This window comes from Linepithema humile, chromosome 3 (assembly GCF_040581485.1).
Source record: "Linepithema humile isolate Giens D197 chromosome 3, Lhum_UNIL_v1.0, whole genome shotgun sequence".
Classification (NCBI taxonomy): domain Eukaryota; kingdom Metazoa; phylum Arthropoda; class Insecta; order Hymenoptera; family Formicidae; genus Linepithema; species Linepithema humile.
In genome coordinates, this window is record NC_090130.1 from 19,141,071 (window position 1) to 19,158,787 (window position 17,717).

The 17,717-nt window shown below is 32.4% G+C and overlaps 1 protein-coding gene across 1 annotated transcript in view; it reads left to right on the forward strand.

The window, feature by feature from the left end:
- The window catches only part of LOC136998856 (uncharacterized), a 35,057-nt gene extending 24,822 nt beyond the window's left edge, over positions 1-10,235 (forward strand). The window contains exons 2-7 of the mRNA XM_067352157.1: positions 3,705-4,069; positions 4,160-4,765; positions 5,316-5,524; positions 5,628-5,793; positions 5,893-5,986; positions 6,225-10,235. Of these exons, the coding sequence (XP_067208258.1) occupies positions 3,705-4,069; positions 4,160-4,765; positions 5,316-5,524; positions 5,628-5,793; positions 5,893-5,986; positions 6,225-6,321 (1,537 nt within the window). The 3' untranslated portion in view covers positions 6,322-10,235. The remainder of the gene's footprint in view (positions 1-3,704; positions 4,070-4,159; positions 4,766-5,315; positions 5,525-5,627; positions 5,794-5,892; positions 5,987-6,224) is intronic.
- The last annotated feature ends 7,482 nt before the right edge of the window (positions 10,236-17,717 follow it).

The window sequence follows — 17,717 nt, forward strand, 5'->3', positions numbered from 1 at the left end:
AAGTATTGAGTTGTCCTTGTGTTCGCCTCTCACTCCAGATATCTACGTTAAGTAAAAGAACTGCGCCCCTCTGCCATACTGAGCGGGGAGCGGCCGAGCAAATTTTGAGAACTATTAAAGTTACCGATACCGCGGTGCGATTATTCGCACCTGGCGCCCATTTCCGGTTACCGTTATCGCGTGAGTTACCTTGCTCCCGAATTGTGTGGAGTACCGCGAGTTACCGAATCGTGCAGTTATTGCCGATTTCGCGAGTTACCTTGCTCCCGACGAGCGTGGAGTACCGCGAGTTACCGAATTAAGCATCTGTTTTGGATACCGTAAGTTACCGAGTCGAGCAGTTATTGCCGATGCCTCGAGTACCGATTTCCATTGGGCGTGCTCCCTCGGATCTGGCGTGATTCCGAGGCTAGTTCACGTCGCAATGCATTAAATTATATAAAATAAATAAAATAACTAACTATTAAAATAAATAAAAAACCTAATAAAATAACTAACAATTATTTTGATATTTATTTCAATCATGTTATTTCCCACACAGCACATGATATCATTCGAATATTCTGTAGTCATACTGTGAATATACGTACTGTACATAATATACTGAGAATATTTCTATAACATCTCTTACAGTATATTATTTTTCGTATATTCTCAGAATAATAATAATGACATAACCTGTGCTAATTGGATGAGCGTGGTCACGTGGTTTTCTTCTCGAGATCGTGCCGACTGCAGCATGCTGCAGGCACATGTTTTGCTATTGTTAAACATTGTATGAGGTTACGTGATTCACGATCCGCTGTGTAGTTGCTGTGATTGTCGAGTAAAAAATCTTTGAAAAGTACCTGAAAATAAGAAAAGTATGTATACTTTTAATTCCTTGCATCTCATGTAAATATATATTTAAATATGTTCCTATATTTGTCATTGAAGAATATGCCAAAAGATGTACCGTTTCATGAACTTTCCAAGAAAGCCAAAATACGGAGATTAAACGCTGAACATGAAGAAAAACTTAGTTCAACCAATTCTTCAAATGAATTCGATCAATCGGATATTCAACAATCATATACTTACGTTAGAAACAATAACTGCGAAATACCAGATTTTCTTCATCATCTTCAAAATGAATCAGAACCTTCTCATCATTCTGACCTTTCTCGTCATTCCGAACTTGGTCATTATTATGAATTTTCTGATAACTTTGAATATTCTGAATACTCTAGTTTTGAATACGAGGCTAATGATTCTGGAGATAATATTTTACATGAGAATATCGATCCTAATGATTTCTCGCCGCATTCACCATCTAACTCAAGCAGTTCTCAATCTAGCAAAAATTCGGTTTCTGGGAACTGGAAAGTGCTTAAATTTCTTTGCAGTTGGGCTTTGAAACATAATATAACACACGAAGCTATTTCAGACTTACTTAAAGGTTTGAAAGAAAATCACGAATGTTTTGCTAATGATGAAGCTCAATTACCTGTCAGTGCACGAACATTGTTAAAAACAAAAGTAAAGTTAATTAAAAAAGTTGTTGAGCCTGGCTATTATATCCACATTGGATTACAAAAACAATTATTAAAAATTGCTCCTAAGTATTTAAAAACTGTAGATTCTTTTAAATTATTAATAAATATCGATGGATTACCTCTGTTCAAAAGTTCACCTGATCAAGTATATCCTATATTATGCACTGTAGTATCCATTCCACAGTTACGTAACAAAGTGTTTTCTATAGGAATATATTACGGTAAAGATAAACCTTTAAATTTAGAAGATTATTTACAAGATTTTATTACAGAAATTAATACACTTCATGAGAATGGCCTTTCTTTTGGGAGTCGCACTGTACAGTTAAATGGTATTTATTTTGTTTGCGATGCTCCAGCAAAAAGTTTAATCATGGGAACAGTATCGCATACAGGTTTTTATTCCTGCACTAGATGCACTGTTCGCGGTGTTACGTCGGACAACCGGCGAATCTTTCTTGATTTAGAAAGTCCTGCTCGCACTTGTGAAGATTTTTTACAATGGAAAGATCCAAAGTTTCGTCGTAAAAATACTCCTCTTACTAATATTGTGGGTTTAGATTTTGTGCATCATTTTGTTCTTGATTATTTACACTTGCAATGCCTTGGAGTAATGCGTTCGATGATAGTAAATATGTGGTACAAGGGAGCAATTCCTCATAGACTTTCGGCTGCTCAAATCGAATTGATGTCAACTCTTCTTGTTCGATTTCAACACCGCATTCCTGTAGAATTTGCAAGGAAACCTAGAGAACTAGACATTGTTTTGCGGTGGAAAGCAACAGAATTTCGATTATTTATTCTGTATATAGGACCAATTATTCTAAAAAGTGTTCTGAGTGAAAAGAAATATATTCATTTCTTAGAATTTAATTTTGCAATGAGAATTTTATTAAACTCAAATCTTTGCAAAGAACAAGAACTTCGTCAATTTGCCAAAGCACTTTTAAAACACTTTGTTCAGTCGACTATAATATTATATAATCAAAACTTTATTGCCCACAATTTTCATAACAATATTCACATAACTGATGATGCAGATTATTTTGTCGACAAATTAGATGATTTTACCTTACATACGGTATCTGCATTTCCCTTTGAAAATTATATGCAAAATATTAAGAAAAAAGTTAGAGGACGTAATAAGCCACTTGAACAAATCGGACGACGAATTGAGGAAATAATGTCGTTTGAGTTTAATTATTTCACAGATCTAGATAATAAATTTCCAAAGTTTTTATATCCCCATAATGTTGGTCCGATATTACCAGATTGTACACGTCAGTACCGTGGTGTTGCTCTTGAAAAATTTAAAATATTTAATAAAAGTCCAAATAACTGCTGTGGTACTGCTACCGGAACTATTATTCAAATTGAAAACATAGCTTTTTGTGAGCGTTTGCAGATTCCAATTGTTATCGGTAGAGAATTTATTAACAAACGTAATTTCTATACTATACCTTCCGAGAGTTCCCGCGTAGGAGTATTTAAAGTTAATAAACTGTCTAATCTCAAAAAGTGGCCATTGTCAGAAATTAGTATAAAATATGTACAATTGCCGTACAAAAATAGCTATGTCGTATCTTCCATTTTACACTGTGACACGCTTTAATTGCTTAATTGAGCAATATATAATACATTTTCAAATGCTATATCTTACTTTTCTATTTCACTCTATTCTTTTCTCTTTTTTCTGGTATTTTGTGTATAAATATATATGCATATATAATCGTTAACATATGTAACAAGAAACATATCAGGTAAAAATTATTCATATATATATGTACATTTATATATATAAAATATTAATATTTATACACATATATGTATGTGTGTGTATTAATTTGTCTATAATATATGTATATATATATATGTGTGTATATATATATATATATATATATATATATATATATAATTATATATAGTATTACAAAATATTATTCAGAACATTATGTATCCAAAAAGCTTATGTAATAAAATATTTTACATATATTCTATATACATGTAAAATATTTTACATAAGCTTATTAGACACATAATGTTCTGAACATGTATATATTCTATACATTCATGTATTCTATACATATTATGTATAAAAAAAAATATATATATATTTTACATTTATTCTATACATACATATATATATATATATTTCTTTTGTATTTTCAGAGCAGTTACGATTGCAATGAGTTATTTAATAAATTCGGCAGATACAATTCTGCTGAAAGAGGACGAGAGTTCATTACATGATGTATACGATAATGGTAGTAATGAAAAATCAGTATTTATTGCAAAAACGCATACCGAGGATGATATAGCACAGTGGTCTGTTGTTTATTTTGAAAGTGACGAAGAAGAAGATATTGAGGGTTTCAACGATCTTATTCCGTCTTCATGGATTACATCGAGTGGGACATTGAGTTGGTATCCTATGAATGAACATCAAGCAACAATACATAAATTGGTAAAACAGTGCGCAAAACCTAATTTGAAGTGGAATTGTTTTTCCATCAAAAAGATAGAAGAAAACATTGGTAAATTTTATGACGAGATAATTGTTTCGTTCATGATTTGTCTACCATTTTACGCATTTTTGTCATAACTTTTGTTTATAATTTTTACAGAAAATTATGATCGAGGAATGAAAATGTTCGTAAAAATTGCAAAAAATCCTAATGCCACGTTATATTCAGATATGGAGGAAAAAGGAAAGGGAAAACGATTAAAAAGAGCGAATATTAAATATTTTGATGATTTGGAAGAAAACAACGAGGAAAGAAACAAAGAAAATAATTTTGAAAAGAAACGAAATATGCAACTGATGTTACCACCACTTCCAAAATTAAAGAAACCGACGCGAGAAAGTCAACCATTGTCTGACAAAATGAATAAAAAAGTGAAACAGTTATGCAGAGACAAAGCCTCATCATCTTTGGATAATAATGAACAACTGCCGAGTGTTGTCTCAGATGAGATAAACATTCCTCATACAGTACCGGAGAACAAAAGTTACATGGAACGTAAGGGATTAAAACTCTTAAAAGAAAGATCCTTTGTGACAGAAATGCATAAATCAACATCTGCAACAATTGCTTCAGAAGAAATATGCAAATTTGTGGATCAAATAAGCGGATGTAAGATACGTTCTAAAATAAATCATAAATGTGCTTACACCTTAGAAGGAACAGTTACATTAGAATCTCTTGCAGATGCAATTTGTCATTTCAATGGTATGTTGACTATCTTTGTCTATATATCAATGTAAGGTTTTATTATTGCATAGTATATATTCTATAGTAAGTCAAGATATATTTTTAATTAAAATATGCAACTCTTAGTGCAGATCACAACTAAAATTTGTTTATTTTATAATTCAATTAGCAAACGGATTGAGTGCAAATTGTAGGCAATAAAATCATTACATAAATCAACTTTAATTTTTGGCAGCTTGTTATTGACTATTCAAATTTAGTAAATGTTAATAAAATATTGTTTTATATATATCAATCCTATCCTATTTTAAAATTATTAATACGATTTTAAAAATAATTTTCTTCTAAAATTATTAATACTATAATAAAATAAATATAATAGTAAAATAATTATTAAAAATAAATCAAATATTTTAATATGTCAATATTTCATATCAAATATTAAATTAGCTTACAATCCAATATTTCATACCAATTATTGAAGTGTCACAAAATCAATAACTTTTGAATCCAATATTAATTTAATATCACTTCTTTTCTTATAATTATTATTTTGTATTATTTTCAGCTGAAATATCATCATGTAAATTAATCTTACGTAAGACGGACAAAAATGTTGAAAGTTTTCTGGAAACACAGACGATAAACAAACCTGAAACTAACAATCCCGCTCCTATTACAGTACAAGATTTGAACGAATTTCCATTAACAAATTTAGATGATCTAAAGAAAATCGAGCGGAGACTTAAAAAAGACGAAACTTTTCATTTGAAAATGGTAAGATATTTGATTTTTTCTCAAACTTTATTTCAATTTTATACAATTTCAATTTTATACAATTTCAATTTTATACACAATTAAAATTTTATACCATTTGTAGGTCGAAGCTTTACATTTACAAATTAAGGGAGAATCGATTCAAAAACAAGTAAACTCCGTGCTTCAAATGATTCTACATGATACGTTGGCAAGTCTGTTTAATTGGAAAGGTCAACGAGGAACTAAATTGAAATTAGCAAAACGCCGAATTAGCAAAATAATGATCGGTAAGATCATATTATTTCACAATTAAATCTGTTGAGATTTTTTTGTAATTTATAGGTTTTATTTGTGTGTTTTAATGTTATTTATATTTCTTTTTACAGAAGCAGTGGCTAAGGAATTTCCTATAATAAATGAAACCATGTTTGGTAGGAAAGCGGGACCATGGCTGGCTCAGGCCAGCTTTCGTATAAAAAAGTAAATATTATCACATATTTTACATTATATAACATTTTTGTAATGAATTTGATTATGACATATATATCAATCAAAGATTTATAAGTACTTAGAAGTGATCAGATTGCACAATATTGAAATGTTGCAATTTGATTACTTTTGTATGTGTGTGATAGTACTTATAAATCTTTGATTCATATATGCATGCCATTATATTTGTTATTGTTTATTAATATTAATATATTTGTAACATTAACAGATATATGAAGAAAGACAATGAAATTCATTCAAACAACGACGAGAGTTCTGAAAATGAGAGTTTTGTAAACGAAGAGAGTAATGAAGATAGCGAATAAAAAAATAATAATAATTACACGGAAAAAAGATTAATTAATATAGGGACAGCTAAAATCTTAGCTGTCCCTATATTAGCTAATATTTTGCTATAGTAACTAATCTTTTTTTTCCGTGTAATAATATAAATATACAAAAATGATATTATATTAAAAAAAACATTTGAATATATTATTAATGAGATGGCAGTAAAGGATTAATATAGTTATTGTGATTGTTATATTAATTAAAGAAAATATATAGATTATTAGTTTAGGATTTAAAATTAATAAGGTATATTTTTAGTTTTAGAATAAATATTAAGCAATTATTAAATTTTTGATACATAAAACATAAGAAATATATTATACATATACATATATGCATTATATATGTACATTTATATTTTTATATATTATATCAGAGTTATAAATTCAAATGTATAACAAAGTATGTATAACAAAGTTGTATAGCATTTGCACATTAAAAGAATATCTTTAAAATATGTTTATTAATTATTCATCTAAAGCAATTTAAAATATAAAATAAATATTTTTTACAATTATAAATAAACATTTAAAAACATTTGTTTAAATATTAAAATAAATATTTTTTAAATATTAAGAAACATTTTTCCAAATGTTAAAATAAACATTTTTTAATGAATAAAAGAGGACTTAACACATTATTTTAACGTTTTTTAGAATGTTTTAAAAAATGTTTTCCAAAAATTTTTACAAACATTTTAAAAAACATTGTTTGCTGATTGGGCGGTACCATTTTGAACTTGATTCTCAATTTTGTTTGGAGTAGGTGTTCGATACCTGCATTAGAAGCTCTGTGTAAGTATAATTATTTTTTACATTATCTCTTTTGTATAATTTTAGTGCTGTTTTAATCTTTTCTCGCTGTAACATTTAGTTTTTATTATCCATTTTCTAAAATCCTTCAGTACGTTCACAGATTTTTCTTGTTTTTTCTTAACTTTTTTCTATTAATTTTAATATTATAGTGACATTTTTCTTTATGCTTATTTGTTGTTATTTTTAACAATGACTCAGCAGATATTTTTCTCTTCTACGACTTCCACTCCTCATGTACCTCTTTTGCACATCCTCTTATCTACATATTATCTTATGGTTAATCAATTTTTAAATATTTTTAATATTTATAGCTTCTACAATCATCTGCCACTTTACTTATCAGCTTTATCAGTAATTGCTCTTCTATATGTTTGCCAACTATTGAGAGTCAATCTGTATCGGGAGCTCTACTGAAAGTATAATTAACTTCAATATTATTATATTTATATTGTTACGTCCTGATAGATGTAGAATTTTTTTTCGTTGGGCTCGGCGATCGACGTAAACGGGTCTGACCGCACGAGCCGAGCGGCGCGTTTAGGACTTGCGACGGGTCAGCGACTGGAAGAGTCGTTTTTACTCCGTCAACAAGTCAACCGCTCGTGGTTCTCTTTTTGGGTCAAGGAATTGAATCCCTATTACCCGGGGCGGAACCTTTGTGCGCAATTTGAGAGGGAAGGTGTGAGGGGGGTGACGAACGAGGAGGGTGTGGTTAAATGAAAAAAAAAAAAAAAGGAACAAAGTTTAATTTACTAAAAAAAAACATTTTAATTCGATTAAATTTATAATTACGATACAAACTTAATTCTTAATTGCAGGTGTTGATAATTTCATTTGTGTATTCTTTACAATAGTGTGTGTGTGTGTGTGTGTGTGTGTGTGTGTGAGTGTTTCATTTTTCCGGAGGGAGGACAGAAGAAATAATAAAATAAAGAGAAATGAACTGACTTACTCGTTGCAGGATAGTTTCGGATCGGGTTGACTATGTTCGGTGGTTCTGAGCAGGCGCCCCGTTGAGGGAAAGCGTTATATGAGCGTCGGACCCCTTTTTTTGTAAACGCGTGGGCACCCTGCTGCGGGATGGTGTCGTCAGGGTGATGGGCCTTCTACTTGAGATGCACCACGAGATGATCGCGACAAGGTATCAACTGACTTTACTCTTTGATTCGCGCCCCCGAACTACTCGAAAAACTGTTTGAGCTAAACGGAATAACTGCGCAAAACTGCTTGAAAAACTGTGTGTGATTGTGTCCGGAGCCACCAGAACACGGGTTTTTATACGTTTTCTTTGGGGTAGATCCCTTTGGAAAATCTTATAGCGTTTTCGATTATACAGGATTTGAACGACCCAGGGTTGATCAATCACTATTTTACTATAAATGCAAGTCTTTCATTGGTGGAGAGGTTGCAATGACGTCATTAACCAACCCTGGGTCGTTCAAATCCTGTATAATCGAAAACGCTATTAGGTTTTTGGAGCGGGGATCGAATAGGAATTAGTCTTGCGAGAAAATTTTTAATGTGGGGGAGGATGGCGTCATTTTTAGCTAATAGGATTGGGTTTAGATGATTAGGTTACTTGAAATGAGATAGGAAGAAAGAGGCCCTAACGAATAAGGAATAGCGTCGTTTCGGGTCCATATATGATGGGGGTAGGTTTTTGAGGTGGCGTAACCCGGTTGGTGTTAATTAGTATAGGTGGGGTGCATCTCAGTGTCTTAAGATCTGGGTGGGCGTAGTCTTTAGACCATACGATGGAATGATGGGTGGTCTATAGAAGTGCTTGCCCCGATTCTCGGCTTTCGGATTGGGTGGTTAAGAATCGGTATATAAGTTCGCAAAGCCTTGGGTCACTGATCTAATAAATTTGACAGTTTACGACTGTCGCGTGCCCTTGGTGTCGCGTGGAGAGTGCGACTAATGCATCTCGGTTTCCCAGACCTACTAAACACGTGCGCCGTATCAGGTGTCGCGCCTTCTCGGCATGCGACTGCGGTCATTCCCCGATCGTTACTCGGTAAAACCCTATCTACTAGCTAGAGTTCCCGTAGGTGGAATCCAAGAGTATGACTAGTTGGTGCCAGTTTTTTCTTTTTATCTCTTACTCTAACCGTCTGGAGTCGGTTAAGGACTCCAGCTACCGCAAAGTTTTGACTTTTACGGTTTTTCTGGCGACGATAGGCACGCTGAGCGGCCAAGGTATTTTGAAATATCCATGCTATTTTTCTCTGTGAGAAGATTCGAGCTCCTGGTGTCTTATGAGAAAAACAGCTCTGGCGTTATAATATTTCTTAAGAGTTTTTGTTGGTTCCGCGTTTACTAGGTCTGGTATTTAATGAAAAGAAAAGAATCGTGTAGTCTGATCAGGACGTAACAATATGGTATAGTTTTATTATCTCTTTTAATATTCTTTTCTGAAAACTTCTTCTTGCGTATTCAAAAACTTTTGCTTTTGTGTATAGGTTTATCTCTCTAACTTTGGTGCTTTTATCTATTGTTATATATATTCTTATGATTCTTTTATTCTTCTTATTACAATTTTTGTTCATGTCTGTCTACATTTGAATAATCACTTTTTACAAAAAATTTTTTTCTTATTTCTTGCTTGTCATCTTTTCTCAATTCATATTTTATGATATTCAAATTTTAAATATTTGTTTCATATTTACAGTTTCTGCATCAATTGCATATAGCTATAACATCAAAAATAAATAAATAAATGGTCGATTTATGGTCGTGGAAATGTAACATATAATGTTCACAATTTAATACATTTAAGTAAGGATGTACAAAAGTTTGGTCCTCTCGATTTCTACAGCGCCTTCCCATTCGAAAATTATATTTGCTCTTTAAAAAAATTTATTAGAAAAGGAGAGAAGCCATTGCAACAACTTGCAAGAAGAATTGGAGAGTATGAATTAGTTCATAATTTTAAAAAAGTGCTTTGATAATAATAATATTCGATTTGAGAAACAATATTATAATGGAATGTTAACTACCGATCGTCAATACGAATCGCAGTTTAAAATGTTAATAACACCATCATGTAAAATAGATATTAGTGATGACAGAAATAATTGTGTGATTTTAAAAAATGGATCTATTAATATTTTAAATATTGCTAAAAGTAATGATATTGTATACATAGGAAAAAAGTTAAAGAATAAAAACCAATTATTCACCACAGATGGTTTATCAAGCGATTCTTTGGGCATTAAAATTGTAAAAGAGTCTGAAAACTGTATTAAAAGTTGGTCTTTAGATTGCATAAATGCTAAAGTATTTAAAATTCCCTGTGCGGGAAATGTTTATGTAACCAATCCGTTAATTCACACATTCAAAACATTTGAAAAATAAATTGTATATTAAATAAAATATGTCATAAAATATGTAATAATATATATAAAAAATTTTGAACAATATATGACTTATATATTTAGTTGTACGTAGATGTTTCTGTGTCTAATATCTTATGCCGACAAAACTCATAAAACAAATGCAAATAAAAAAGGTTACAATGATTTCCCATGTAGAAATCGACTCATTTTGACCTAAAAATTCAGCCATTTTTGACTTAAAAATCGAACCTTTTTCAACCTAAAAATCAAGCACTTTCGACATCGTAATCGACTATTTCTCGACCTACAGATTAATTCTTTTTCGAATTAGAAATCGAAAGCCTTTGCCAAGCTAGAAATCAATTTATTTTGATCTAAAAATCTAGCCATTTTCAACCTACAAATCGGATCTTTTTCAACTTAGAAATCGAAATCTTTCGGCTTCGAAATCGATCCTTTTTCGACTTACAAATTAAGCTCGTTTGGCCTCAAAATCAAAACATGTTGTAGAAAGACATAAATATATTTCAGAAAATCTTAGAACAACCTTACGTATATATATATATAAAAAGACTCTGGAAAGATTACTAAAACATATCTGTAACTTTTCTTTTAATGTATTTATACACCAATTAAAAACATTTTTTTAAAACGTGAAAAAATCATTATAATAAAACATTTCCTAGCAGTTTTCATGAAAGATTTTTATTTGGTTTCAAAGAAAGTTTTAAAAAAATATCTTAAAAAGTTCTATGCAATATTTTTTCTAAACAGTAATGCTATAAATTATCTTATACAAACAACTTCATTGATATGATATGATTTTCTATAAAAAAAATCAAATAGTATTTTTATCGATGTATTTTTATTGCTTTAATGTGAAATATTGTTATCAACAATAATAAAATAAATTTATAAGTATTTCTGCATAAAGTGACTAGAAACAAAATAATAATGTTGACTTTTTTGACTCTGTTTTGCCTTTATTCATAATATTAGTTGCAGTACCTAATTATCATGTAATCGATGCGTTATGAAATTTTTTTAATTTAAAAGATTAATCTAGTTAAAACAAATCGCATTAAAATTCTCTCAGTGAAGTTGTATATTTAATCTATTAAAAAATTTAAATATTCTACTCTACACTTTCCAATTAGTTGAAAGTCTGGTTAATAATAGTTACGATAAGTCAACTAATTTTGTCACTCAATTATTATTATAAATAAAACACGAACCAAATCTATAAATAAACATTTATTGAAAGGTTTATAAAAGAATTTTGGAAGCATTATTGATAGATTAAAAACCGAACATATAATTATTTTAAAAACATTTTTTGAAAGGTTTTTTAAACAATTTATAACATACTTATAAAAATGTTTAAAGAATGGTTTTTAGAAGGTTTCCAGATATTTTTTTGAAAGCTTTTACAAACTGTTTGTATAAATCTTTTTTAAAATGTTTCTATACACTTTGAAAAAACGTCTTTGAAACATTTATTGAAAGGTTTATAAAAGATTTTGGGAAACATTACTAATGGATTAAAAAACGGACATATAATCATTTTAATCATTTTAAAAACATTTTTTGAAAGGTTTTTCAAACAATTTATAACATACTTATAAAAATGTTTAAAGAATGGTTTTTAGAACGTTTCCAGATATTTTTTTAAAAGCTTTTACATACTGCTTTAAAAAAATGTTTTTTTAAATGTTTCTGTACACTTTGAAGGAATGTTTTTAAAATATTTATGGAAAGATTTATAAAAGATTTTTGAAAACATTACTGATGGATTCAAAAACGGACATTTAAACATTTTAGAAATATTTTTTTGAAAGCTTTTTTAAAGGTTTCAATTCTTTCATGAAACCTTTCAGAAACCTTATAGAAACCTTTCGTGCTGTGTGGGACCTCATGGGTGACGTGGAAATCTATTGAAAAATTTTCAAATAATAAATTGAAAAATTGAAAAATATTTTTAATAAATTTTAATAAATTTCAATAATCAAGAGAGAAAACCCAACTCATAAATTAATAATGTCGCTTCTAATATTCGACGCTGGTCCGAGCTTTAACGCGCCCGATGAGGAGAGGAAAGAAAACGTCAACCACGGAAATCGGCTGAAATACTCGACAAATTCCGAGCACTGTTCTAGAATAAATTGAAATATAAATAAAGATTTAGCTTTATTTAACTTACCGTTCACAAAATTTTTCCGATTTCTGATTCGTGATAAGCAAATGTTCACTTTTTTTCTTTAATGTATTACAGTGCTCGGAATTAGTTGAACATTTCAACCAATTTCCGCGGTATACGCCTCCTTTTCTCTCCTTACAGCGCGCGCCGCAGCCGCTAGGGCCAGCGCCGCCGAGCGTTAGGAGCGGCACTATCTAATTAGATTCTGTGAATAGGTTCTTCTCCCTATTTATTAAAATTTAAAAAAATGTATTAAAATTTATAAAAAAAAAATTTTTTATTTTTAAATTTATTAAGTGGAAATATTTCAATAGATTTCCACGTCACCCATGAGATACTAATGCTGACGCGTTTTTTTAAAAGTGATTTCCCCCGTAGACCTATTCCACTAAAGATAAAAATAAATTCTTAATTTAAAAAAAATATATACTAGGTGTTGGAATTAATTCGTAGCGTTTTTTTGCAAAATTTCGTGGTTTATTATGCAAGTATCATTACAGTGGCGTCATTCAAAGTATTGTCCATCGTTATCCACTACTTTTTGCCATCTTTCTGGCAAAGCACGGATACCACGTCGGAAAAATTCTTCGTCTTTAGATTCGATGAATGAATCGATCCAATTTTTAGTCATTTCGTAGTTGTCAAAGTGCTGCTCTGATAAGCCATGCGCCATGGATCGGAACAAATGAAAATCAGATGGAGCAATATCCGGGGAATATGGCGGGTGAGGCAAAACTTCCCATTTTAGCGTTTCCAAATAAGTTTTCACGACTTTCGAAACATGAGGTCTCGCATTGTCATGGAGCAAAATTACTTTGTCATGTCGATCTTTATATTGCGGCCGCTTTTCCTGTAATGCTCGATTTAAACGCATCAATTGTCGTCTGTAGAGGTCCCCAGTGATGGTTTCACCCGGTTGGAGCAACTCATAATAGATAACGCCCAGCTGATCCCACCATATGCACAACATGATTTTCTTCCCATGAATATTCTGCTTGGGAGATGATATCGATGCATGACCGGAAAAGCCCCACGATTTTCTGCGTTTGGGATTGTCGTAGAGTACCCACTTTTCGTCGCCAGTGACTATTCGATGCAAAAATCCTTTCCTTACCTGCCGTTGAAGCAGCAGCTCACAGGTGACTAAACGCCGTTCGACGTCCCTTGGCTTTAACTCATGTGGGACCCACGTTCCTTGTTTTTGTACCATTCCTATGGCTTTAAGGCGTTTACTGACCGTCGAAAAGTCGACTCCAAGCGATGAGGATAACTCCAGAAGTGTTTGGCCCGGGTCTTCATCGAGCAACGTCACCAAATCTTCATCTTCGAACTTTTTCGGCTGACCGGAACGTTCCTTGTCTTCCAAGTCAAAATTTCCATTTTTGAACCGCGCAAACCACTTTCTGCAAGTTTGCTCAGCCAGGGCATGTTCACCGTAAACATCCACTAAAATGCGATGACTTTCCGCGGCACTTTTCTTCATATTGAAATAATGAAGTAACACTCCCCGCAAAAACGATTTTTCAGGTACGAACTTCGACATGTTTGACACTGCACGACAAATGCTATGGACACAATAACGAAACGTCATATACTGGTAAAGATGCGCTATACCAGTAGCTTCCTAGGGAATATTTACTTTTGTATGTGTGACTATAAATAGTTGGCTAATGCCATCTTTTGTAAAACGCTACGAATTAATTCCAACACCTAGTATATAAAAGAGATTTTCTTAATTAGATTTTCTTGGCCTTTTATGAGAATGAACAATTGATGCAATAATGTAGATAGAAACCACTTTTTGAAAAACGTATCAGCATTAGTATCTCATGGGTGACGTAGAAATCTATTGAAATATTTCCACTTAATAAATTTAAAAATAAAAATTTATTTTTAATAAATTTTAATAAATTTTTTTTAATTTTAATAAATTTTTCTAAACTTTAATAAATAGGGAGAAGAACCTATTCACAGAATCTAATCAGATAGTGCCGCTCCTAACGCTCGGCGGCGCTGGCCCTAGCGGCTGCGGCGCGCGCGGTAAGGAGAGGAAAGGAGGCGTATACCGCGGAAATCGGCTAAAATGTTCAACTCACGGACTAAGAAATAGAGGGACTGAGTCTAAAGTCCTAGTTTAGGCGAGAGGGGATGGTAACTCAAGCGTGCGGGGGGAACTGCTTTCCGCCATATTGATGTAGCGATTCTCACACAGAGATTCTGGTTGCGTTTCGTTTCGCACATTATGCGCACGAATTACATAGAAAACGTTCCGTTTCACTCAATGCGCGCATGAACAGCGCTTAGAATTCCCTAGATCCCCACCACCTGCAGCGCATAATACACGCATCAGCTACCTCAAGTTTGAGGCTGCGTTCCGTAAAGAGCATATGCGCGCATGTATCTACAGTATACGTTACGTATACTATAGATACATGCGCGCATATGCGCTTTACGGAACGCAGCCTGAGTTGCAGCAGCTTATGCGTTCCATGCGATTGCGTAATTGCATATGGCGATTGATAGCGATATTGTAAAAAGTGTCAAAATAGGAAGAGTCAAAAAGTCTGTTTTTTATAGCTGAACTGGCTGCACTAGTTCAGAGTTTATCTTTCTCCTTCCAATGTGGAGGGAAAAAGATAAACTCTGAACTAGTACAGCCAGTTCAGCTATAAAAAACAGACCTATAATGGAAGAGTCATAATGGAAGAGTCATTGATGATTCACTACTATTACTGTCACTCATTTTATCAATTAAAAACATTGTCACATTGATAGCGCAATTTATTGTGGAATCCATTTTGATTTTCCGCTTCTAATGCGTTCAATATCGTTCCGTTTCAAAGCATGTATCATGCGCATAATGAAACGAAACGCAGCCAATGCGCTAAGCATTAGCGATGCGAACGATGCGTGCTATGCGCAAAACGGAACGCAACCTCTGTGTCTGTGACATGGTTACACTCGTGTAGTGGTGCCACTAGACATAACGAGTGACAAGCATAAAGAGATTAGGCGATTTTATTATTGTTGTATTATAAATTTTATAAAATACTTTAACTTTTATTACTCTGAGGCTCTGCATACAGTAGACAAAATATTAGAAATAGCAATAAACATTTAATATTAAAAAGAGAAATTATTTTACATCTAACAAGAGAATAAAATATATTAATTAGTTCCAATTCTTATTTCTTAATTTATGCATTAATTTTTTCTATTTTTTTTATTTTTAAAATAAATAATTCCAATTTCTTATTTCTAATATTTAATAATTATTTCTATTTCTATTTCCTATTTTGTTTATTGTGCGCAGGATCTGACTTTCATTTCTCACATATACGCAAATAGTGAGTTCTATGTGTGGTGATTACTAAACGAATATGGCGCCCCCCCCCCCCCGCCGCAAACGTGCTCCCCCGGTACAGCTTGTGCACCGTCCCTCTATTCCTTAGTCCGTGGTTCAACTAATTCCGAGCATTGCTCTAGGCCGTACAATAGCGCTAACTGGATCCATTTTTTGAGCCGGCGGAACTACATGGCTAGATCCACTTTTCGCTATGGTAAAACGGCCGATTGGTGCATGTCTGTGCTAGATCCACAATTATGGATCTAGCACAGACATGCACCAATCGGCCGTTTTACCACAAGATCTATAGAGAGAAGGTTACCTCATGCGCAAAGAGGGACGAGCGGCAAGAGGGGCAAATGCAGAGAGGGGCGAGCGGCAAGAAAGGCAAATGCAGAGGTCTATATAGTTGGCCCCCCCCCCTAACGCAAATCGTAAAAACATTTATATATTCGGATTGTACATTGTTTGTACATGAATGTACTATAATTTTTATTGTTTGTACATTTTTCATTAATTTAAAAAAAAATTACAAAGTTTTCGTAACTGTGCCAATGATAGTTAGCCCCCCCTATGTCGCAATTACGTCACGTAAACTATAACTTATGAATTTATCGTGCTTAATCGTTTGTACGTCGTTTGTACATTATTAATAATCGGTTAAATTTATAATTCCAACATTTGTTTTTGTTTAAAACGCAAGATAAATAATTTTTATTTGAATATGGCGGGTACGGAGTACGGAGCGGGTGCGCATGCGTGTGCGTGCGTATGCGCGCCTGTGCGTGCATATGCGTGTGTGTGCGTGCGTGTGTGTGCTGCATGTATCGTGTAGGTGTGTATGTGAGTGAGTGGTGGGTGTGTACGCGCGTGTGTATATACACAACACAGCATATACCCACACATATGCACACATCCACTCACACACACAGCATCACATTAGACGGCATTATATCACGGCTATGTCATCACAGCATAGCAAAAGTTAAAAGTTAAAGACTTTTAAAATATCTCTAGACAAAAAACTATTAATTTTGAAGCTTTGTTTCCATTGAGACTTTCGATCAGCATCAATAAATGATACTGCAATTTCGGCGAATTTAACCACTTTTCATAATGTTTGTGCGGGGTTCTTTTATAGAAATCTTTTAATTATGATTAAAAATTATTTGAATCAATTTTGAAAAGATAGATTTCCTCACAATGTTTTTAGTTCGTGCTTTACGAAACAAATAATTATCGCTAGCCAATCAAAATCTTTGTCGTTGCGACAAATGTAGACATCTCTCGTCAATGCTGCTCTATGTTTTTTTCACAATGTTTTGTTCATCTCCACTCTTTTAAGGTTCACAGTAGTCATATATGTAGTCATCTATGGCTTAGTTTACACCGATTGTTTAGTACGCGTACCAAATACTAAATCTGCTTCTCCGATAGGTATAAATCGTTTAGTGTAAAATCTACACCAATCAAAGAAGCTGATTTAGTACTTGGTACACGTACTAAACAATCGGTAAATATTCGCACATGATCTCCTTTTAATAAAATTAAGAATAAATTACATTGTCTTATTGGCATTTGATTCTATTGATGTAAAATATTGTGATTTATCCATAACCGCTGTGGATAATATTTGTATTATAGAATCGAATGGACAAGTATTTCTTGCAAAATA